This window comes from Dromiciops gliroides, chromosome 1 (genome assembly GCF_019393635.1).
Source record: "Dromiciops gliroides isolate mDroGli1 chromosome 1, mDroGli1.pri, whole genome shotgun sequence".
Lineage (NCBI taxonomy): Eukaryota > Metazoa > Chordata > Mammalia > Microbiotheria > Microbiotheriidae > Dromiciops > Dromiciops gliroides.
The window spans coordinates 76,791,215-76,813,863 of NC_057861.1; the positions used below are offsets into that span (position 1 = coordinate 76,791,215).

Consider the following 22,649-nt stretch of genomic DNA (forward strand, 5'->3'; position numbering starts at 1 on the left):
TATCAGTCCCCATTGTGAGCCCCCACTGGCCCTCTGCCTGTCTGGACCCGTGACCCAGATCACACGTGTCTAGGAGATTTCTCCAAAATTTTTATCTGTTGATGACTCCTCTCTCTCTTCCTCCAAAATCTGACTAAGGAATCTCCTCCTCCAGGAAGCTGTGCTGTCAGCAAGCTCCCAAGCATCTTTCCTGGGCCCCTCCACTGCTTGCAGCATCCTCTGAAGTGTAGCTCTCCATCCTACTAGCTGTCTACCTTGCCCAAATCACTTTAACTGCTCTGGGTCTCTGTTTTCCACATCTATAAACACAAGGGTTGGACTAGACATCAATTCCTGATCCCATGATCCCTCATTTTATATGATTTGTGATGATGCCTTTTCCCTTGATCAGATGGCAAGCTCTGTGCTGAAAGAATGAATGGTCATACCTAGCACCTTACCTTAGCTCCTTGTAAGGCTTGGTTGAAAGGTCAAGGTCAAACCAGCTCAGTTTGCTATCATAGCTGCCACAGATTACATTGTCTCCTGTGTGGGTAGGAAGGGGAGACATGGGGCTAGGTCATCCAGAGTCAACAACCTGCCTTTCCTCTTTCTTCCAGGGTGTGGGGGATAAAGGAGGAGGATGAGGCCAAGCCATCCCCCATCCCTATCCTCTTACCTTGGGGGTGGACAGCCATGCTAGACACAAACTTGCAGTTAGGCATTAACTTCTTTGTGAGTTCCTGGCGAAGCAGGTGGTAGAGGCGGATGCTGCGCTGAGAAGCCACAAACAGGAAGGGCCGAGAGGGGTGGAAGGCCACACACTGCACCTGACCATGGCTTCGACGGAAGGGGCTTTGGCTGCGCCGACGGCTCACCTGGTGCATTAATACCTGTGTATGCTCAGCAGCTGCCACCACTGAAGCCAGGTAATCCCCACGTCCATGCCAGGCTACCTGCTTCACTGACTGAAGAGAAAGGGAAGGGGAGAGAGCATGGGGAAGAGGGTGAGATGCTAGGGAGACAAGCTAATAGGGCCCCTCACACAAGCTCAACTGGCTTCAGCCCTCTGCACCACACTGCACCCCATCTTCTCTATCCAAGTACTTTGTTACCTTGTTATGATGGATCCGAAGCCTAAGGCCATGTTCATGCTCTTCAGCTGAAGCCTCCTGCCACTCCACAGGCTGCCCAGCAGGCTCTTCGGGGGGTGAGAATGCACTCAGGAGCTGGTCTGTGCTTCTTGTCGTCGACAGGTCCCCCAGACCTGGATTCAGCAGCAGCACGGACTCTGCACTTTGGGGACCCATAGAGATTCCCGTCAGAACCTGCGCCTGCAGCCCCTGCAGCCCTCACCAGTCTCTCCTCAACAGCTCCCAGAGCCCGAGACATTATGACTATGAATTGCTCCCATTTCTATAGTACTGACAAAGCGCTTTCCTCAGCACCCTCCCATGAGGAAGTACGTGAGCATTACTGTCCACATCTTACAGATCAAGCAGAGCCTGGAATCAAACCCAAGTCTCCGAAAACCAACGCTGCTTCCCCCAGACCACACTGCATCTCGGGAAGAGGAAAAAAAAGGCCCTTCCTCCTATGCTTTTGGTGGGAATTGTATCATGTCCTGCCAGATGTAAAATCCTGGAAACTGGTAGATCTTAAAGCTCTAAATGGTCATCACCACCTCTACAGGGAGCTGAGCTCTGCCTCAGGGAGCTCGTGACATGCCAGACTAAGAGGGGAAGCACTCACTGGTCCCCAGGAATTGCTGAGAAAGGCAAGGGGTGGGGGTGGGGGAAACAGTTTTGAATGTGAGTTGGACTGAGACAATACTAGGGGATAACTAGGTCACCTGTGATCTAGGTACAAATCCTGCTTTGAATAGACAAGGACAAGTCAACTCGACCTCTCAAAGGCTTAGTTCTTCCTCCATAGAAATACCGAAAGCTTCCATGGGTGTCATGCACAAAGTGCTCTACCAATGGGAGCCGCTACTGTTTTCCTCAGGGCAAGATATTAGCCGGCTCTCCTAGAGGAAACCTGGCAGGAAGATGCAAAAAGGGCTTCCTCCCTGGGGAGCCCAGGCTCCAAGCACTGGCCACTCACACAGCCACAGCCACAAGACAGACAGCAGGGTTGGGGTTCCAGGCGATGCTCTTCACCACTCCAGATACAGGAATTGTTTTCAGGCACCGACCAGTGTTCACTTCCCACAGTCGTACCGAATGATCATCCGAACCTATAGAAGTCAAATCCTGTCACCAGAGGGGCCATTCCCCACCACCTCTCCCAAGAGTCTTACCCTAATGTAAGACAAAACTCGGGCCCCAGCTCCCCGACCCAGCAAGAAGGGCACGCCTCTTACAGCACCTTCTCTCTCTTCCCCCTTGGACACACCTGAAGCTAGCCAATGGCCACTGGGGGAAACGCTGAGGCATCGCACCAAGTCACTGTGGCCCCTGTACACCTGTAAGCAGTAGGGGAAGAAGTGTGAAGTCCTTAAGGATAGAGAACCGAGTAGAGACCGCTCAGGTTGCGATTAGAAAACAGCTCTAGCCACCCCCACAGCAAGAGCCCGTCTTCCCTATATTCCACCTTCCACCCCTGCGCCACCCTTTACTCGGACCCCTGTTACCAGGGACTGGGTGGTGGGAAACGGCTGCAGGTCCCAGGGTTTGGGCAGTTTGGGGATCAGATCTTCAGGGTCCACATTCACCTAGAATACAGTACACAGAGCCCTGTCAGAGTCTAGCTGACTCTAGCCTCAGGCTCACATAATGTGGGACTTGAAGGTGTGAGGGAGATGTATGCACGTATGCACACACACACACACACCCCTAATGCCCTCAGTTTGGGCAGGTACAGTGTTGCTGACACCATCCCCCAAACTCAGTCTCTTGAACAATATTCACATTTCCTAGGCTTTTGCCCTGACGTTTTTTCCAACTCCAATACCAGTCTAAATGTCATACAAGGTCTTGAAGGCTGGAGAGAAAGGCCTCGCTCCTATGTTACTTAACATCCCCTCCACCCCCCTTCAGCATGCCACATTCAAGTGCTGCCAACCACACCCTCATCTTGCGCTGGCGAGGGCACAGGTAAAGGTCAAGGCAACGTTCAAAGCGTTCGTGGATGAAGCGGCCATATGCAGGAACTGCCCTTAGGCATCGAAACTGCTGAGGTAAGAAGTTCAACTTCCTCTCTCCAGGCTCTTGCTGCTCCCATGCCAGTCGCTGCGGGCACAAAATTGGTAAAAGTTAGGCTACCAGCCTGGGGCATCTACCTCTAGAAAAAGGGGAAAGGAGAGGAGACGATTGGAGGAAAAAGAAAGGCAGCGCTTGCCTGCTCCCTAAAAGCCAAAGGCCGCCTGACCTGGCTCTACAGGACCCTCCAGGCCTGCTCTAGGGTCCCTGCCTCGGACTCACCTCTTCTTCACTGAGTAAATATTCAGGTGGAGGGTTGTAGGATTCAGCATGTCCAGGCAGGGCAAGTTTCGGGGCAGGCACATGCATCTTGTGGCGCCCCAGGATGGCATTGGGGTCCTCTTGGGCCCAAAGGTCATAGTACTGGGGAGTGAGGTCCCTCGGCCGCCGTGGCTGAATCCAGCCCATCTTAATGGCATGGACCATCCGGGAGACCTGGAACAACAGAGAGGGTGGGGAGCAGTCCACGGCAGTGGGGAGCAGGGGCAAAGCAGAGCAGGGGAAGGCCTCTGGGGGGGAGGAGGGTGATGAGGTATGAGAGAGGCTGAAGGGGCAGCTATGGGGAGGAGCCTGGGACAGCAGGTGGTATCCAGGTGATCTCACCTTCTCCTTCTCAATGAGAGATGGAATGAAACTGCGTTTGTCGGCGGGACGGTTGGTCACTGGGTGGATCATCACGTGCCCACTGAAGAAATCTACAGCTGGCTGGGAGCAGTTTGGGGGGAGGGGGAGAGTGTGAGTGTTAACAGTTCTTCCTCCCTTCCCCCAAACTGAGGCTCTTCCCCCCCCCCACCTCTCGCCAATACCTCATAAGGATCATAACTGGCATCTCCAAACTGGCCCTTCTGGAGTCGATGTACCAGGGCTATCTGCTCGTCTGTCAGCTTCACATCCTGCCCTGTCATCTTGTCCTGGACTGTTCGCCTGTAGGAGCAGGAGTAGAGAAAGGTGGGTTGGGGAGGGGCTGAGACCACCTGCTGCCTGATTCTGTGCTCTGAGGACACCACCTCCCGGCCCTGCCATGATTCCCAAAAGAAAGCTGGGTTGCCTCCTACTGGCCAATCACCCACCCTCTTACTGGCCTTCCCCTCTACCACCCATAGTCACTGACCCCATTCCCCAAACTGACCAGTAGTCAGGGTCATCCATCTTATCCAGGAAGCGATCAAGTTCATCTCGGCTACGCAGGGGTTTATAGATCCGTTTCCCATCGAGGTCATAGCCAATGTGCGGAAAATCCTCATACCATTCCAGAGGGATATTCCCCACAGTGTTCCGGATGTCCTATGTAGGGATTACAGGACAGAGTAGAGACATCAGCTCACAGGTAGAATGAAGCCACACAAGGCACTCCACTGGACCAACTGTCTTGGGGAGACCATTCTGCAGTCCCTGTGGCTGCAGTCCATCTCCTGGGCTCACCTCTGTCTCTCCTGTCCCTCAGGGGTTGGGAATCTGCCCATTTTGTTTCAGCCAACACTTTATCTTGTATAGTTTCCAGATCTGAAAACCCCACCTCCCCGTCCCTTCCTCCCTCCTCTATTCAGACCCTCCCTCTGTTTCACCACTCCCCCAAAAAAGCCTTGGATTTCTTGGCCATGGCCCTGGGAAGCCACAGCAGTGACCTCATTGCCCGCTTGCTCACTGCCCTGGCATGTGGGCCAAGTACCTGCTGCCAGGCCTGGGGGCACAGAGCCAAGAGCTGTTCATTACGGGGCAGAAAGGGGGGAGCACACAGTGTGGAGACAGGCACAGGAAGACAAATACTAAGTTTATCCCGCCCAACTTCAACATATTTGAGCTCCCAAGGGGGCGGCATTCTTGCCCAGTGAGAGTTCTCCCCAAGTAGGAATCCCACAAACTTCTGACTATACCCCTGGCTGGCTGGCACTGAAAGAGGAGGAGGGAGTAGTAGGGAACACAGGTGTCTCCCACACCCAACAGGGAGGTGTAAGCTCTCCCAGGGAATTGGACAGTCTGAGTCTAAGCCCCTCCCCCCCACATCTGGTCTCCATAAACACCCCTGAAGAGCGCACACACCCCACGGGGCCAAAAGGACGGAGGTCTGAGAGAAGGGAATAAGACCAATGGGGGACGAAGACTTGAATTTCCTTCAACATTCACAGCCCATTCCAATTCCTAGTAATCTTGGGAAGAAGAAAAGAGCTCCCCCAACAGGGCACCAAGAGGGGTCACAAAGACTGCTTTAAAAGCAGAGATTGTCTCTGTGAGATAATCATGGCATGGGGAGGGAGCCTGTCTCTTTCTGCTTCCACTCTCCAGTAGCAGCAGAAGCTGTTCTTGGCTATGGCTTCCTTTCCCTCCCCCTCTCCCCAATCATATTCCCTTCTCTGAGGATTCCGGGAGTGAGCTAAGCCTCTAGGGGCTGTCTCCCCCACCCCCACCCTATCTTCTCTTCTCTCCTTCTAAGATCTGCCGTCACCACTCTGCACCCTCCCCAATCCCCCCCTTCCCCAAGTCTGGGAGCTGAGCTTGGCCAGAGTCAAAACTGCATTCCGAGACGCACATTCCTGGCAGAAGCTCCCGCCAGCCACCACTGCGCTCACTGCTCCTCCCTAGTTAAAGGCATCCTTCCCCAGCCTTGGATACCATGGCACTTCCTTCAATAGTGCAGCACGTGTGAGGCCAGCGGGGGCAAAGGTGGGCTGGGAGAAGAAGCCTGCTAGGTGCTTGGGGGACAGGCGCTCGGAAGTGGGGGGTAGGGTGAGGCGGACAAAGGAATGGGAAGGGGGAAAGGACTTCAGTCTGGAACCCTAGGAAAGGGAAAGGGTCAGGATCATCCTCCACCAGAGCTTAGGGGGTAAGGGCCTGCCCCTACAGGGTCCAGCTTTGCTGTTCTAGGACACATCTGTGGGTCCTTGCCTGGAATTCCCAATCCTAGGGACATAATTTTATGGGTGCTATCTCATATGTAGGGCAGCACAGTGAATAGAGAGAGTTGGCCTCAAAGTCAGGAAGACTCGGGTTCAAGTCCTGATTTTGACATACTGGCTGTAACTGCAGGCAAGTCTTTTTAACCTCTCAATATCCTCAGAGCATTCTCTCAGAACAAGTACTGATCTGCAGGGGTAGGAGATTCCCCATCAAGAATTCCCTAAACCAAAAAAAAAAAAAAAAAAAAAGAAGAAGAAGAAAGAAAGAAAGAAATGGGGGGCAGCTAGGTGGCACAGTGGATAAAGCACCAGCCCTGGATTTAGGAGGACCTGAGTTCAAATTCAGCCCCAGACACTTGACACTTACTAGCTGTGTGACCCTGGGCAAGTCACTTAACCCTCATTGCCCTGCTTCCCCCCCTCCAAAAATTTTTTTTTAAATTCCCTTTACCAGGTATCTTTCCACCCTGGGGGCTGTGTGTGTATGTATGTGTATGTGTACACATGTGAGAGAAAATGGGTATGTGTAATTGAGATACTATGTGAACATGAAGTAAGCATGTGTCCCTGTGTGTGTGTGTGTAAATGAACTGTGTGTATGATTAATCACCCACAATTCTACAGCACTCTAAAGTTTACATGATGCTTTTCTCAATCCTATGAGGTGAGAGTGAATCAACAAGCATTTATTAGGTGTTTTACAATGTGCCAAGTACTGTGCTAAGTGCTGGAGAAAAAAGATAAGGCAAAAACATAGACCCTGCTGTCAAGAAGCAAGATAGCATGCCAACAAGTGTGTACATAACATGATCTCTGCAGTCTAAATGGGAGGTAATCTTTTTGTTTTTGTTGGGCAATGAGAGTTAAGTGACTTTCCCAGGTTCCCACTGCTAGTAAGTGTCAAGTGTCTTAGGCCACATTTGAATTCAGGTCCTCCTGAATCCAGGGCCAGTGCTTTATCCACTGCACCACCTAGCTGCCCCAGTGGGAGGTAATCTTAGAGAGAAGGCATAGGGGTGGAGGGTGGAGGGAGACCAGCAAAGGCCTCTTGTAGGTCTTGAAGAAGCCAGGAAAACCATGAGGCAGAAGTAAGGAGAAAATCTATTCCAGGGATGGGGGACAGCCAGTGCTAAGGCACAGGAACAGTGAGTGTCACTTGATGAGAGAGAAATGGAGGGGGGTAAAGTACAAGACTGGAGAGGAAGGAAGGGGCCGGCTTGGGAAAGGCATCACAGAGGAGCCCATGGAGCTCATCGGGGGTGATGTGCTCAGATAGACGTTTTAGAAACATGCCAATGGAGCTAAATAAAGGAAAATGACTTGAGGAGAAAGCCCAGCAGCAGGCCACTGCAATGCTCCAGGCATGAGGTGAGAAGAGCCATGACCAGGACTGTGGTTGTGTGACTAGAGAGAAGGGGACAGAGACATACAAGGGCTTTTTTGAAGACAAAAAGGACAGAATTTGGGAGGAGACTGGCTAGGTAGAGCTGAGGATGACGCCAAGGCTTTGAGCCCAAGGTGACAAGGAAGATGGTGGTGTCCTCTCCAGTAAGAGGGTTGTTCAAGGTGTCCAAGAAGCCTTGTTGATTCAAAACATCCTAACTACCTCAGGCACTGGATACAGAAATATGGGAATAATCTGCGTAGAGACCATATGACCTGACAAGATCACCAAATGGTAGTATTGACTCTTACCACCCAGCCCTACTTCATAGATGAGACTGAAAAAGATTAAGTGACTTGTGGAAGGTGGGGTTTGAACCTGAGTTTGCTGACTCTGGTAAAAGGGGCGGGGGCATGCAGAACCTGACTGACTCTGACTCTGAGATATTGTGGTGTGAGCTCTACAAAAAGATACTTTGTGCCATAGAGAGGAAGCAGATGTACTTGTGTGACTGATAGATTGTGATTAAGTGAGAAACAGTGTCTGGATTTGGAAGGGATTATCTATTTGTGACAGTACCGTGAGAGTGTGAGACTCTGTGTGTGTGTACGTACGTACACGTGTGCATGTGTAGCTGAACACAAATTAGAGAGTATATCTGGGAAAGAAAATATGTTTGAGGGACTGACACTATTCTGAGAACATGCATATGACTGAGAAGACTGAGATAGCAGTATGTGTGGGAAACGTTATCAGTGCATCAGTGTTGCTGACACTATTTTCATGTGACAGTGACTTCGAGATGGTATATGTGAGAAATGGGGGGGGGGGGGGAACTACCATGTGTGGACAGACACAGGATGTGTGTAAATGACTGGCCTGAAAAATGGTTTGGATATGAGAGAAGGACTATGTGTGTGCATGTGTTATAAAAAAAAACATTAAAAAACTGTCCCCACCTCCAGCCCTTGGCCCTGAAGGAGTTAATACTCCAGTCACTCCTCATACAGCAGCTGGGTTAGTTTGGTCATGCTGGGGTGAGTGTGTGTGTTCAGTAGGGGGGAAGAAGGGGCAGAGAGAAGCAGGTCACTGATGTTATTTGACCCCCTTCTTCCCTCCCAATGGTGCTGAGAAGACTCTCATGGGTTCCTTCCCTCACAGCTGCCCCAACACCTTTCCATTCCTTAATACCTCTCCTACGCATGTACTCGGGCCCGAGCCTCAGCCTGGCACAGGAAGGAGGCACCCCAAGCCCACTCCCCCTGGCTATGATGATCAGAAAAAGCCCTAAGCAGCGCTCCAAGCCTTCCTATCATCTCCACAATAAATCAAAGGAACCAACCTTGCCTCCCCAGCACCGAGCCAGGAGAACCTGTGCACCCCAATACTGAGTCAGAGAAACGCTCTAACTATCAATGACCAGAGCAAGTCTTTTTCCCTTTCCCTCTTCCCCACTCCCGCACTGTCCCTATGAGGGAAGGTGCTCTGAGCATTGTGGCTGCCCCTTTGGGCCAAACTCCAAGGAGAGTAAGAACTAGGCAGATGAGCTACTCTATGGAGGTGCCCAGAAGAGGGGCCCCTTTTCCACAAGGGAAAGCCCCAACTCTCCTCTACACAAACACACAACCTCAGGAGGGAGGGAGGCTGTGGTACTCTGAGGAGCCCCCCGGAGCCAGTTCCAGGCAGTGGGAGGGAGCTGTGTGTGCTGTGGGGGAGGGGCTAGGCTGACCGCCCTGTGCTGAGCTGCTGGCGGATGCCGAGGCTATAAAGCTGCTGGCTCCTGCCACGCTCAGTCTTAAGATGCACATGTGTGCTGAGGAGACAGCACTAAGAGCAGCGGCAGCAACGAAAGGCTGCCCCAGAAGGCCTTACCTCAGCCCCCCGAGAGAACTAGGACTGAACTCCTCCTTCAGAGACCTGAAGGCACCCCTGCCCACAGAAGACACCACTCATCGCTGAGCAGAAGACACCTTCGCCCCTAAAGACCCAAGGAGAGAGGCAGGAGGCATGAGCTGTGGCCAGAGCTGAGGGCCTGTGGCCAATCCCCAACCCCTGTACCCTTAATCTCACTTGGCCCTTGCCCTTGGCCCACCCCCACACCGGCCTTCACCATGTCCTTTGCCATGCTGCGCTCAGCACCCCCCAGCCGATACCTATACCCCGAGATCAGCATGCTGTCAGAGGACGATGAGAACGGGAGCGAGAGCTCAGGCTCGGATGAGAAGCCCTACCACCTTGATGCTGATGGCTTTGACCTCAAGGGTTCCAAGCGGCGGGCAGGAGGCAAGAAGGGGAGTAGTAGTGGGGGGCGTCTGAGCCGAGAGCCCCGGCAGAGACACACGGCCAATGCCCGAGAGCGGGACCGCACCAACAGTGTCAACACAGCCTTCACTGCCTTGCGCACCCTCATCCCCACGGAGCCTGCAGACCGCAAACTGTCCAAGATTGAGACGCTCAGGCTGGCATCCAGCTACATCTCCCACCTGGGCAACGTGCTGCTGGTGGGTGAGGCCTGTGGAGATGGGCAGCCCTGCCATTCCACACCAGCCTTCTATCACCACGCTGGGGGTGCTAGTCCCCCACCCCCACCCCCACCTCCCCGGGACAGCGAGAACTCCCAGCCCAAACAGATCTGCACCTTCTGCCTCAGCAACCAGAGAAAGTTGGTGAGTGGCAAACTTGCTTTGGAATGAAATGCATAGGTTTGTTTATGAGGGGTGGTGTACTCAATGTCGAGAGGAAAAAACCAAGGTTCCCAGTTTTTTCCTGGGGCTGGATTGGGGACCACAAGAATTTTTAGTTCAAGCAGGCTGGAGGAAGTAGTCTCACACCCTGGAGGTGCCCACAGTGGTTAGGCAGGGAAGTGGCTAAGCGTGAAGGATGGGGGGGGGGGGGTCCTAAAGACCTCTCAAGGCAGGTACTGACCCTTATCTCTTGTCTGACAACTAGCAAGATACTGAAACGATAAAGTGACAACTCTGTGTGGCTCAGTCACATCTAGCAAGCTAATCTGTGAGCTCCTTGTACCCTACAGTGTCCTATGGGCTTCTGGGGAAGCAGGGCCCAAGTCAGTTCCACAAAGATGGACAGTCCCCTGCCTAGTCCCTGATGCTGAGGGAGACAATCAGCTATGGATCTGGGGCTTGAGGGTGGGGTAATTCATCCCATTAATGCAACCCAGCTTCCTCGGAAGCTAAGGCCTGGGGGAGCCCATTAAATCCAAGCCAGCTGTGGCGGCTCCAGAGCTCTCTGAAACTCATCCTCCAACAGGATCTGGGCTAAGGTGCTTCCACCTCGAGGCCCTCTACATAGGACACAACCACATTTCCCTCAGCCCCAGACCCACTACCCCTCGTCCAGCCTTACAAAGGGCCCTGCTCTTTTGCGTCCCTTCTTCCGGGACCCCACAAAACCAGCTCTAGCCTCTTGGTCACTCCCTCTGCTCCTTCTGCTTCCCTGTCTGTTCATACACAGTGCGTATTATCCTTGGAAAGGCCTCCTCTCCTATGCCCCATCCCTGATATACCATCATCACAGGACAGATAAATCCCCATCCAGGTTAGGACCCTCTATCTTCCCTAACTGTTAACCAGAATTATGAGGCTTATGGGACAATGCCCCAGAGTGAGTGCAGATGGTGGTGTACATTCCCTTGCACCCATAGATTTCTCAGTCTTATGGGAGGGAGGGAAAGATGGGGGGAGTGACTGTGGGGGAGAGAAAGAGAATGAAAGAGAGAGACAGAGAGAGAGACAGAGAGAGAGAGAGAGAGAGAGAGAGAGAGAGAGAGAGAGAGAGAGAGAATGAGAATGCATATGAATGAGACCAGAGCTAGTAAGTGAGAAACCAAGCCAAAGAACTACCAGGTCCAGCAGATAAAAGAGGAGCCAGGAGAGGAGAGAACAGGTCTCAGTCTCAAAGCTGTGTTCTCCTCTCCTCCCAAGTCTGCAAGGGTCTGTGGGCAGTCAGAAGCTCTCTCTAAATCTAGCTCCTCTCACATTTCTTAGATGTGAAGATTTCAGATATGAGACTTCAGGAGCATGCCCTTTTTTATCCCCCAAACCACCTGGAATCCTACCCCTACCCCTTTTACTTCAAAAGCCCTGTCTCCAGGGAGAATGGGAGGGCACAGCAAGTGAGGCTGCAAAAAAGATGGTGAGGGAAGGCAGAGAGCGCCAAGGCCCTGACTCAAACAGATTGAGAAGGAAGAGAGTCAGATTTGGAAGATTTTAGGAAAAACTGATGCAGCTTCTGGGATCCACCAACCCCAATAAATTTAGGGAAGTTCCTGGGTTCTTTCCCCTACACCTTTCCCAGCAAGGTAAACAGAACCAGGTGGTCTAATATGCTGTAGGGCTCAGGAATTATGGGATTCAGTGGGAGGAGCCCATCAATATACTTAAGTCACTGAAGCAAGTAGAGCTGTGTACTACAGTGCTACTCCCCCAAAGACAGAAAGTTCAAGGGTCATGACAGAGTACACAGAGGGGCGGGAGATGGCATAAATCTTTGAGGGAAGATGAGAATCCCGGTTAGATATAGCTTGAGAGGGAGACATCTTCTAGGAAGGAGAGAAGAAGTAGCCGGAACTGGGGAGTGGATCTGTGGCTCAAGAGATTTTGATCCAGCTCTGACCAATGGTACTTACCTGATGGAGACCAAATGGCACAGGAAGGCAGTAGGACAAGAATGGAGACAGATCAAGTCAGAGATGGCTCCAGAGTACTCTGGGGACATGGGGGGGGGGGGAAGGGAGGGGGCACGCCGGGGCAGAGAGAATGAGGACAGGAGACACAGGGAGCTATAAGAGAATGGTAGGAATGAGGACAAACCTATGCTTGCATTGATATTGGGAACTCCCAGGCAAGGAAATTCCCTCTACCAACTTAAGCCCAACTTCTGGTTCTAGACTGTTGCCCAGAGCACTGAGAAGCTAAGACTTGCCTTTCACAAAAAAGGTGGCTTACTTCACAATAGGAAAAAGTGAGGAGGGAGAAATGGGGAGAAACCCTAACAACAGAGCCAGGCAGAGATGAAGAAAAGAGAGATGGGGAACAACACAAGCCCTCTTTGCTTATATGTGGGGGCAGTTTCAGTAAATGACTGACTGACCAGTGAGTTCAGATAAACTCTCCCCCTGCTGCTTAGGAAAGGAACAAGGCCAGACCCTGTTTCATAAAGCAACAAGCAGCCTGGGGAAGCTATCAGCATCTAAGACACAGAGACGGGGGGCGGGGGAGGAGAGGGATGGGAGAAAAATGAGGAAGAGTAACAACTTCTCAGGGAAAAGACAGTGTCACTGAGTAACAGTTTGAGGATAAGAAAAGGCCAGATACAGGGAGATCCCAGGCAGAGCTGCCCAAGTGGTTTCATTGTTTGTAGTGCCCCCCCTCACACACTCCCCCAGCAGTAAAATCCCTTTGGACAGCTCCTGTTCAGTTGCTTACTCAGGGACAGGTTCCCCCTTCTTCTCCTACAAAGAAAGGTCTTGCATTTTTCCCTAACCCAGAAAGAGGAATGAAATTGCCCCACAATTCTACCTCCAGTAACACAGGCCAGATCTACATAAGGGGAAATAACTCATGATCCAGGGAAGTGAATTCTGGCCTGATTCATTACAATGGGGTGGGCACTAGTGGCCCCATCTGGGAAGTGCCCACCTATTTCCTATTCTTGCTAATGATAAATTAATTTGGGGCAATGTGAACAAATAGGCCAACTGAGGAACTTCAGGGACCCCAAAGTAAATTATTACCAAACTGTTACAGACCTGGGTCATAGAAGGGAGAGTAGGGGACCGGCGGAGAGAAGAGAAGAAAAGGGGAGAGGGAGAGCCATGGGACAAAGGGCTCAGGAAGCACTTTGGGGGCTGAAAGAACAACCTTCAAGGTCCTCACCTCACCCCCTTGCACTATCAGGGAGATGGGCCAGCCCCAGAGTCTAGTAATTTATGGTCCTTCCTGCACTTGGTGGTACCGGAAAGGCAAGGTGAGAGGGGAAAAAATACGAGGCGGGCTTTTCCCAATCCCCATTTCCTCTCCAGACAGCACGAGAGCGAGCTCCTGGGGCCTGAACATCTGGGAAATTTAATTTTACAATTTCTGTTCTGCAGCCCCCCTCCCACTCCAGTCTCCCCCTCCCCAAACTGTGGTAACGAGAGAAGAGGCGGTCTGCATGGAAGGAGGCAGAGGGACTCAGGAAAAGCTTCCCCTTTACACCCCCCCAAAGCAGACAGACCCAGCTAGGTAGGGGGAGGGGACCAGGACCTGGCTCTCAAAGGGAAGGAGAGAGGACTGGGCCGTTAGGGCAATCCCTCTCATCATGACCAGCCAACCCCACGGTGAGGCCAGCCCAAGGGGAGGGCATTCCATCTGTCTGACCTAAGAACCATGGTCCATATACAAGTGGGGGTGGAATAGCTCCCCTGGGGTCTCCAAATCCCACCCATTCTTCACAATATGTCTTCCTTTTATTCCTTTACCCGCAATTTCCTAACTGTACTTTCACTCTCCTTTCCAGAGTAAAGACCGGGACAGGAAGACTGCAATCCGGAGTTAGGAGGAAAAGGTCAACTCCGGGAAGGGGGTGGGGAAACAGAAGAAGGGGAGATGACAGCAAATGGAGACAAAGGAAAGAAAAAAAAATCATACACGTTATACATCTGACCCCTGATCTCTGGACCCTCTGGGGACATGGGCCTCAGTGCTCTGAACTGTACTTAGCTCATTGGATAAGCCTCCCCCGTATCATGAAGCAGACTCTGGGTTCTTGAGACCCTACTAAGAGACTGTACAGAATGAAAGAGACCCCTGTGTGGTGTGGTGGACACTCATGGACTGACTAAGGAAGACTGTGCCCTCTACCTCAGAATGAGGCCACCAACCAAATCAGCTGTGCCCGGGAGAGGAAAAAGGCAAAGAAGGTGGGGTGAGGAGGAGGGGACTGCTAGCATCCACCCTCCCCACCCACTCCCTTAACCAAGAGTTAAGCATTCTCTCCCCTAAAGAAAGACCCCAGCCCTCATGGCACTCTGGTCACTGAAGAACTTTAAACTATTCTGAATTCTGACTTCCTGACCTGGTTTTCTTTCTGAATCAATACATGCTGGTGTTTCATGTCATTGATACCCTAATATAAAATCCAAGTCATTTGTATAATTAAAAATTAAAATCACAGGGTCCAAGTATGGAGGTAGCCCACTGCCTCCATTCCAGGTCCCTCCTTCCCATTGTTCCTAACACATCTTCACAACCAAGGGCCTTGGAAGTTTTCTAGTCAGAATTCTGCACTAAAGAGAAACTCCTAACACAGCAATCTCTTTCCCAAACCCTTAGTCACTGGCCAGGAAGGATCCACTGAAGCTGAAAGGCTCAGCCCTAAGGACAGCTGGAAGCCCCTCTCTACACCCACTGCTGGTGGGAGAATAGTACAAACTGAGGTACAGAGGCAGGGCCTTCCCAAAGGGATAGATCGCTCATTCTCAGGGTTCTGGTTATATTAATAGTCCTGGTGCCCCAGACCAGCTACTGTACCAACGACTCCCATAAGAAGCACACACTCCCCAGGCCACCAGGTAAGGTTTGGCCCTGCTCAGGTAACAGAAAAAAAAAAATGAGAATTTGAAGAAACAGGCCAGGGACACATACAGGTAAGGGGAGTGGAAAGTAGTGTTAAGAAGGAGGTTGCTGCAAGGAGGGACAGAAACAGGAAGAGACACAGAAAGGAGAAGCAAGGAGGGTGAAAAGATAGAGACAGAATAAGACCAAGAAAGGGCATCATGAAAAAGGAGGGATATCATACTAAAGGATGGAGAAAGTGACAGAAGCCTCAGCGAGCAGAGCCAGGGATAGGTGGCAGAGTGGTAGGGGCATGCCAGGGAGTCTGGTAAAGCTAAAAACTTGGAACTACCTCCCGAAGGAAAATAAGGTCCCAACCCTGGGAGAACAAAAAAAAGGAGTGGCCAACCTGTAAGCTACCTTCTTCAGGCTGTCCTCTACCTAGTAGCCACTTTGGCCAAAAATTTGGCACCAGGAAGCTTCCTTGCCTGAAGAAATATTCTTTTCCTACAGAGTTGAAGGTAAGATCAAAAGTTAGAATAGTAATACTACTTATTCCTCCTTCCCCTGCCAATGCTCAGAGGGGTAGGGAAGGACCTGAGGGAAGTTACCACTTTATCCAGACCTGGGTGGTGGTGGTGGTGGGGGGTGTCTTTCCACAATCGTAGTGCAGGTGGCCCATTTGTAGAATAAGCATAAGAGAAAGGGGGACCTCCAGAGGCCCCAGGGTCTGAGGAGCTGAGAGAGAGAAAGTCCAGGCAGCTGCCAAGTGGGGTTTCCAATCAGAATCCTGAAATGGCAGGCCTCCCTTCCCTCTTCTGCAGCGGTAGCCTGGCCTAAAGTGAAGGTGAGGTTTTCAGACTTTTGGAAACTGGAGAAATGAGGGTTTAAAAGGGTTCCTGGGGGGCAACTAGATGGTACAGTGGATAAAGCACCGGCCCTGAATCCAGGAGGACCCGAGTTCAAATCCGGCCTCAGACACTTGACACTTACTAGCTGTGTGACCCTGGGCAAGTCACTTAACCCTCATTGCCCTGCCCCCCCCCAAAAAAAACCCCAAGGGTTCCTGCTTGTAGCTCAACACTTCGATCCCAGAAGCAGAGAGAAGCTTCATACCCTATTAGGGGAGGGAGAGGAAATTATACAGGTCAAACCTGAAGTACAATCTGGGCGAGCAAGCCCTAAGAGAGGGACATGGGAGCTAGGTACATAGTCAAGTGGGAATACTCATAATAACAATAACACCTGGTACCTTAAGATTTGAAAAGTGCTTAATCTCATAACACTATGAAGTGTATGCTCAAACTGTTATCCTCACTTTACAGATGAGGAAACTGAGGCTTTGAGAAATCCCTTGACCATGATCACCTTCCCCTTCCCACAGAGGGCTTCTCTAAACCTACCACTCCAAATACAGCCTTCACAAAGACAGAAGTATCCTGGCTAGGCCTACCTCAGGGCTGCCCCTAACATTCCCAGTCACTTGGTCTCAGCAGGCAGTGGCCCATGGTGGAGCCCAGCTCTGCAGCAATTTGAGATGTCCCCTTATGTGGTGCTCAATTCATCGCCTGCCCCTCATTCTTCTCAGAATACCCATTCCTCACAGCCATGAGGTTACTGCTGGAAGTCAAGGGCACAAGGGACCATCCTGAAGAGGGCGAAGGGACCCTAGGTCATTTAACTCAGTCATACCCAATTGAGAAACCATTCTCTGTGTCGGACAAGTGGTTATCTGCTTGAATAAGCACAGAATATCAAGGCTAGGAAGGATCTCAGCTACATCAGGCATCCTCTAACCCAGAAGTGAAGTGACTTGGGCAGTGGGTCTCCCAAGACTAAGTCAGTAGGTTAGTGGGAAGCAGACTTTCTACCAACCATCTTGGTGGAACTACCTGCCTTCTGAGACTGCTCATTCTTCTTTAGAGCTAGACAAGTCTAATTGTAAGGAAGTTTTTACTTATATCGAGCTGTAATTGGCCTCACTACAATTTCCACCCATTTCTCCTAGTCCTGCCCTTTGGGACCAAGCAACGTAAGTTTAATCCATCATCCACAATAATTGTCACGCCCCTAAGTATTCTTTTCTCCAAGCTAAATTTCCTCTCACCATTCTGATGACCCTCCTTCCAAGGGATATGTCAATACCACTTCCAAATGTGAAAAGTCAATTCAGAACTGAACCAAATGAACCAATATTCCAGCTGTGACTGACCCAGGGCAGAGGACAAAGGGTCTGAGCTCTCCTTAAATGGATACTACAGGGAAGTATTGTGTCATAACTGATAGCATACTGGGTCTAAAAATCAGGAAACTCATACAGTCATAAAGAGAAATGGAAGGGACTGTAGAAGTCCAACACCCTCATTATATAGAAGAGGAAAATGAGGCCAAGGTTAAATGACTTAGCCAAGCTCACACATCAGCTAGTATCTGAACCTAGGTTCACTGACTCCAAATTTGGTGCCCTTTTATACTGAACAATGCTGGGTTCAAATCCTATCTCCCACACTTAAAAACTGGGTGACCTGGACAAGTCACTTAGTTTACCTCTCTCAGCTTCAGTTCCCTAATCTGCAAAATGGGGGTAACAAGCACAGTATCCACCTTAAGGAGCTACTGTAAGTCTCCAATGAGATATGGTACTTACAGCATTTTGCAAACTCAAGTATACCCTAGGTATAGAGACTGACATGGGGAACTCCCAGTCGAGAAAACTACCTCTTCCAAAGCAGGTAGGCAAACTTTTCTGGCACGCAGAATCTCAGAGAGCTGTTTACATGACTGACAGGTAAGTCATCTGCCCAGGAGAATCACAAAGCAAGTATATATCAGAGGCAGGACTGGAAGTCAGGTCTTCCTGGCTTCAGGTCAGCTCTTTATCACCCATTATACCATACCACTGCTCACTTAACATATTATATCAATGTCACTTCCAAATTATTACATACCTATCAATGCAGCCTAAGACTCTATTAGCTTTTTTGACTGACAATTTACTTATTTGTTTTGTTGTTGTTGTTTTTGTGGGGCAATGAGGGTTAAATGACTTGCCCAGGGTCACACAGCTAGTAAGTGTCATGTGTCTGAGGCTGGATTTGAACTCAGGTCCTCCTGAATCCAGGGCCAGTACTTTATCCACTGCACCACCTAGCTGCCCCCCTGCCAAGTTACTTAATGAGGAGGTATGGTAGTATCATGGGTTTAAACCTTGTCCCTGCCATGTACTACATACATGTGACCTTGGGCAAGTTACCTTAGCTCCCTGAGCCTTGGTATCCTCAATGGTAAAATGAAGAATCTAGATGGCCTCTAAGGTCCCTTTCAACTCTACATTCATAATCCTACTTCTTCCACTCAGTCAATTCAATTTAATAAGTATTTACTAAGCCCTACTGTGTGCCACTAAGCCCTACTGTGTGCCAGCCGCTGGGGGCACAAAGACAAAAAACGAGAGTTCCTCTGCAGAAGAACAACATTTATACAGTCCAGTAGATCCCCAATGCTTTTTTCATGTGAACCACAGTCTAAAACCCTATCTCTCCTAGTCAGTCAGTCAGTAAGCACTAATTGAATATCCACTATGTACCAGGCTAAACACTGGGGATTCCAAAAGAGGCAAAAGACAGGCCCGCTCTCAGGGAGCTCACAATCTAATGAGGAAGACAAGCAAACAAATATGCACCAACAAGCTACCTGTGAGATAAACAGGAAATAATTAGGAGAGGGAAGGCAGAAGAATTAGCTGGGACTTGGAAGCAGCCAGAAGGCTGATATGAGGAGCAAGGGCATTCACTGAAGGCATGGGAGACAGAGAGAGAGAATGCCAGAGATGAGAGGTGGGGTTCCTTGCTTGTGGAACACCCAGGAGGTCAGGGTCACAGGTTGGGGACAAAGGCGGAGAGGGACTAAGAGTCTAAGACCCAACAAAGGAACTAGAAGTTTTTTTTAACCCAGGCCTTTTGTTATTTATGTTCACCTTCATTCCCCAGGAAGTCAGCTAAATGCCTGTATGGCCTAATGGAAAGACAGCTGGGCTTGGAGCAAGAGGATTTGGAACTGATTTCCCCCACTCCCCCTTTTGAGCTATGGAAAGTCCCTTCACCTCTACGGGCCTCAGTTCCCTCACCTGTAAAATGAGGGAGTTAGCCTATAAGGTCCCTTCCGGTTCCACAGCTGTGATCTCAGGATCTTCTGACCCTCCTTACTGCTGACCTTCAGGCTCTGAATGCACACCTAGTTGACTTCAAGGATGGGCAATATTCTTTTCAGAGTTGGATGAGACCACAGAAGCTATAGAGTACAACCCATACCTGAATAACAATCCCTCTATAAAACATCCCCTGGGAAATTTGTCAGAGCATGGCCAATACCCATCTCCTCTGTGGCTACTAGGGTGAGCTCTAAAAAGCCCATTATTCATCAGCAAACCCCAATTCTGGGCCCCCAAGCCATGGCTACAGTGCTTTAAACTGCAGTGTAGTTTCAGACTGGAAGTTAGTGTTGGTTATGGGAGCCAGATACTTCTTTTAACTCCTATAAAAGACAGTAAAGACCACAGAACAACAATCTGCTTTCAAGAAGCTACTCGGCACACTGGCTTCTCTCTGTCATACATTACATGTCTCCTAAAGAGAAACCCGATTTATCCTAAGACTCAGCCCCACTGCAAGAATGCACCAGTCCAGCAGTGATTTAGAGCTGGCTTCCCTTCCTCTCCCTCCCCCCAGCTCTGCACAGCTGGCCAGCCATTAAAATCCTGCAGGTGACGATTATAGTTTAGTAGTAAGAGCTGCACTGGGCACTTGAAGGAGAAAGGCTGAGCTGATGGGGGAGGGGAAGGTCCCTGGTAAAAATGGGGAAGGTAACAAGACCTTACACCACCATGCCTCCCAATCTTAGCTAGTACCCACAAGATCTAACTTCTGGACTGAGAATGAGAGCCCGGTAAGTCCAAGGGTTACCTATAGAGGCTGTGAGTAGGCTTAGGGCTTTTCAGACCCCTTGATGAGAGAACTACAGTGCTGCCCCACTATGTCTTTACTCCTTGGATCCAACTTCTCAGACACACCCAAGTTCATTCCTCAAGGAGTTGGGGAGGTGGGGGGGGTGGGGGGGGCAAGGGAAGGGTGGCTCAAAACTGTCCAGACACCTCACCCCCTGGACCAATTGCAAAGGCTGAGTCATTGACGGGAAAGCCTAACCTCAGAGGGCCTAACCACAGGAGTGCAAGAGCACCCCTTGTAACCCCGTCACTGCTGAGCTCACTCTTCCCTTAGGTTGGCAGAAAGGACCTTTGGAAGCTTGGACAGAAGATATGATCAAGAGAAGTCAAATCGGGAGTGGAGTAAAGCTCTCAGGCTTAGAGCGGCTTGGTCCCTTAAGCACAGTATCTAGACAGCTGCGTCTCAGCCCAGGCTGAGATGAGTAGAATATCTCAAGGGATGGAGATATTGGCAGAGCCACAAGGAATCTGAAAATTGGGCCCTCAACTCCCATTATCAGGATCTCAATGAATGAATACATCAGGTTCAGAAGAGAATCCATCATAGCACTTTACAGGTATTAGCGTCATTTCCATCTTGATGAAAACACTGAGGTGAGTGACTTGCCAGGTCAGTGACAACAGCAAGTTAGGGCTTCCTAACCCCAAGGATAGCCTCTGTTCATTGCATCTGAGACCTACCACAGAGACCATTTTATTTTACATGTGAGGAAAATGAAGACAAATAAAGGGATTTGCCCAAAGGCACACAGGAACAAAGTAACAGCTAATTAGGTTGCCTGACTCCAAATTCAGTACTTTTTCTTTTCTTTTTTTTTCTTTTTTTAAGTGAGGCGATTGGGGTTAAGTGACTTGTCCAGGGTCACACAGCTAGTAAGTGTTAAGTGTCTGAGGCCAGATTTGAATTCAGGTACTCCTGACTCCAGGGCCGGTGCTCTATCCACTGCGCCACCTAGCCGCCCCCAGTACCTTTTCTACTAACTATTCTCCATCCCAAACCAGATCTTCAAGTGTAAACATGAAGGAATGCACCCTCCACATCCACCTCCCCACCTCAGGTACACACACAGAGATGCACTTGTGTACATATGCATATACACACATATCTATGTTCTCACCCCTGATACATACATAAATCCACCCACCCCAGATAGATACAGAGAGGCACATGCACACTACAGAAATAGGAGCAAGCCCTGATGAGGGCTCTCTCCCCTGGCTCCTCTGCACAGCAGCAGGCTCCAGAGACCCGTGGAAGCAGGAAGCTAGGAGTGTAATTTTGGAGGAAATTCTCAAAGCCAAAGCCATTTAAGGGCCAGAAAGGGGGCTTCGTCCAATTGATAGGAATATAACAGGATAAAAAAAATCATAATGGCAGGTTCAATTTGGAGAGAAACCCACCTCCAGATTTCCTCTCCTTAATCCTGAATGAGCCCCCAGATGGCTGAGGGGGGAGGGGTAGTGGAGGAAGGTGGGCATAGCCAACGGGACAAACATCTCCCTGGCTTTAGTTCTCCAAAGACAGGCCCAGGAATGCCAATCAAGCAAGCTCAGAGGCAGCAGCTGCTGCTACTGCGCACCTTGGCTAGGAGAATGAACCCCCATATCTGAGGGGCTTCATTCTCAAACCCTGGATGAGCCTGCCAGACCAGCATTCTCCAAACCTGGGTGCTGGTTCAGGTGGCCATTCCTTCTTTCCTGGATCTCTACTGTGTGCTCTGGCTGGACAACTTAAGTAAAAGGCTGAGAAGAAAAGTACTAGGGGAGCAGCAAAGAAGGGGGCCAGAAGAAGATTTTAACTTGAAAACTGTCCTGAGAGTAGACACCTGCCAAGTGCTTGCAAATACAATCTATTCCTATGTCACAAACCTGTCTGTTTTGGAGGAGAAACCAAGAACCCCAAGCAGTTTAGTATCCCTGAATGACAGAGCTTAGGAATCAGTGTCAACTTTTCTTAGGGCCCTTTGTCTGGAAATACCCTGTGCCCTCCCCACATTCTGGTTCTGATCACAGATCACAGCTCGAGAGCTGGAAGGGAGCTCCCCACCCACTTCCCAGGCCAATTCTACGGATGAGCAAACTAAGGCTTCGGGAGGCTAAGAGACTTCCTGAGGTCACACAGGTGAAAATCCATCTTCAGCTGTAGACACCATTAATCAACTCTCATAGATCCTGAGGGCCCAGCTCTTCTGAGCCCTGTGCACACATGAGACACCTCTCACACAATGGAGGGCTGGAAGCTGCCGGAGCAGGGTGTGTGTATGTGTGTGTGAGATTTCTTGTCATTTACAGTTTTTTCATCATTTTCCTGATTCCTAATAAGAGAAGTGACAAGAAAATGTCTTGCCCAGTGACAAAGCAGTCCATTTCTTCCCATGGTTGGCACCTTTCCTAGGTTCTAAGACCCTGGCCCTGTTCCTTTGGGCAGGGGCACTCTAAGGCAGGGAGCCATGCTAGAGAGATAGAACACTGGACTTGGCCTCTAGAGGTCCTGAGTTCAAACCCATCTTCAGACACTCGCTAACTGGGTAACCTTGGGCATTTATAAAATGAGGTTATTGATAAGCACCCACTTTCCTGGGGTGGTTGTGACAATCATGGAAGGCACTATATGGGATGTATTTTGCAAAT

General features: G+C 50.3%; 2 protein-coding genes across 3 annotated transcripts in view; one reads left to right on the top strand and one right to left on the bottom strand.

Annotated features, from left to right (window-relative positions):
* BOP1 (BOP1 ribosomal biogenesis factor) overlaps nucleotides 1-22,649 on the bottom strand; it is a 66,209-nt gene that overhangs the window by 2,243 nt on the left and 41,317 nt on the right. For both annotated transcript variants that reach the window (XM_043977159.1, XM_043977160.1), the window contains exons 4-14: nucleotides 4,312-4,466; nucleotides 3,989-4,106; nucleotides 3,786-3,887; nucleotides 3,405-3,617; nucleotides 3,051-3,212; nucleotides 2,615-2,695; nucleotides 2,377-2,446; nucleotides 2,086-2,218; nucleotides 1,095-1,275; nucleotides 659-947; nucleotides 441-525 (exon numbers count right to left, since the gene is read on the bottom strand). In XM_043977159.1, the coding sequence (XP_043833094.1) occupies nucleotides 441-525; nucleotides 659-947; nucleotides 1,095-1,275; nucleotides 2,086-2,218; nucleotides 2,377-2,446; nucleotides 2,615-2,695; nucleotides 3,051-3,212; nucleotides 3,405-3,617; nucleotides 3,786-3,887; nucleotides 3,989-4,106; nucleotides 4,312-4,466 (1,589 nt within the window). The remainder of the gene's footprint in view (nucleotides 1-440; nucleotides 526-658; nucleotides 948-1,094; nucleotides 1,276-2,085; nucleotides 2,219-2,376; nucleotides 2,447-2,614; nucleotides 2,696-3,050; nucleotides 3,213-3,404; nucleotides 3,618-3,785; nucleotides 3,888-3,988; nucleotides 4,107-4,311; nucleotides 4,467-22,649) is intronic.
* On the top strand, nucleotides 9,242-14,563 carry SCX (scleraxis bHLH transcription factor). The gene is made up of 2 exons (XM_043977163.1): nucleotides 9,242-10,126; nucleotides 13,980-14,563. The coding sequence occupies exons 1-2, from the start codon at nucleotides 9,572-9,574 to the stop codon at nucleotides 14,016-14,018; spliced, it is 594 nt and encodes a 197-aa protein (XP_043833098.1). The 5' UTR covers nucleotides 9,242-9,571; the 3' UTR covers nucleotides 14,019-14,563.

Coding starts and splice junctions, on each gene's coding strand:
- SCX (XM_043977163.1), top strand. CDS start 9,572: ATGTCCTTTGCCATGCTGCGCTCAGCACCCCCCAGCCGATACCTATAC. Junction 10,127..13,979: donor TCAGCAACCAGAGAAAGTTG/GTGAGTGGCAAA, acceptor TCTCCTTTCCAG/AGTAAAGACCGGGACAGGAA.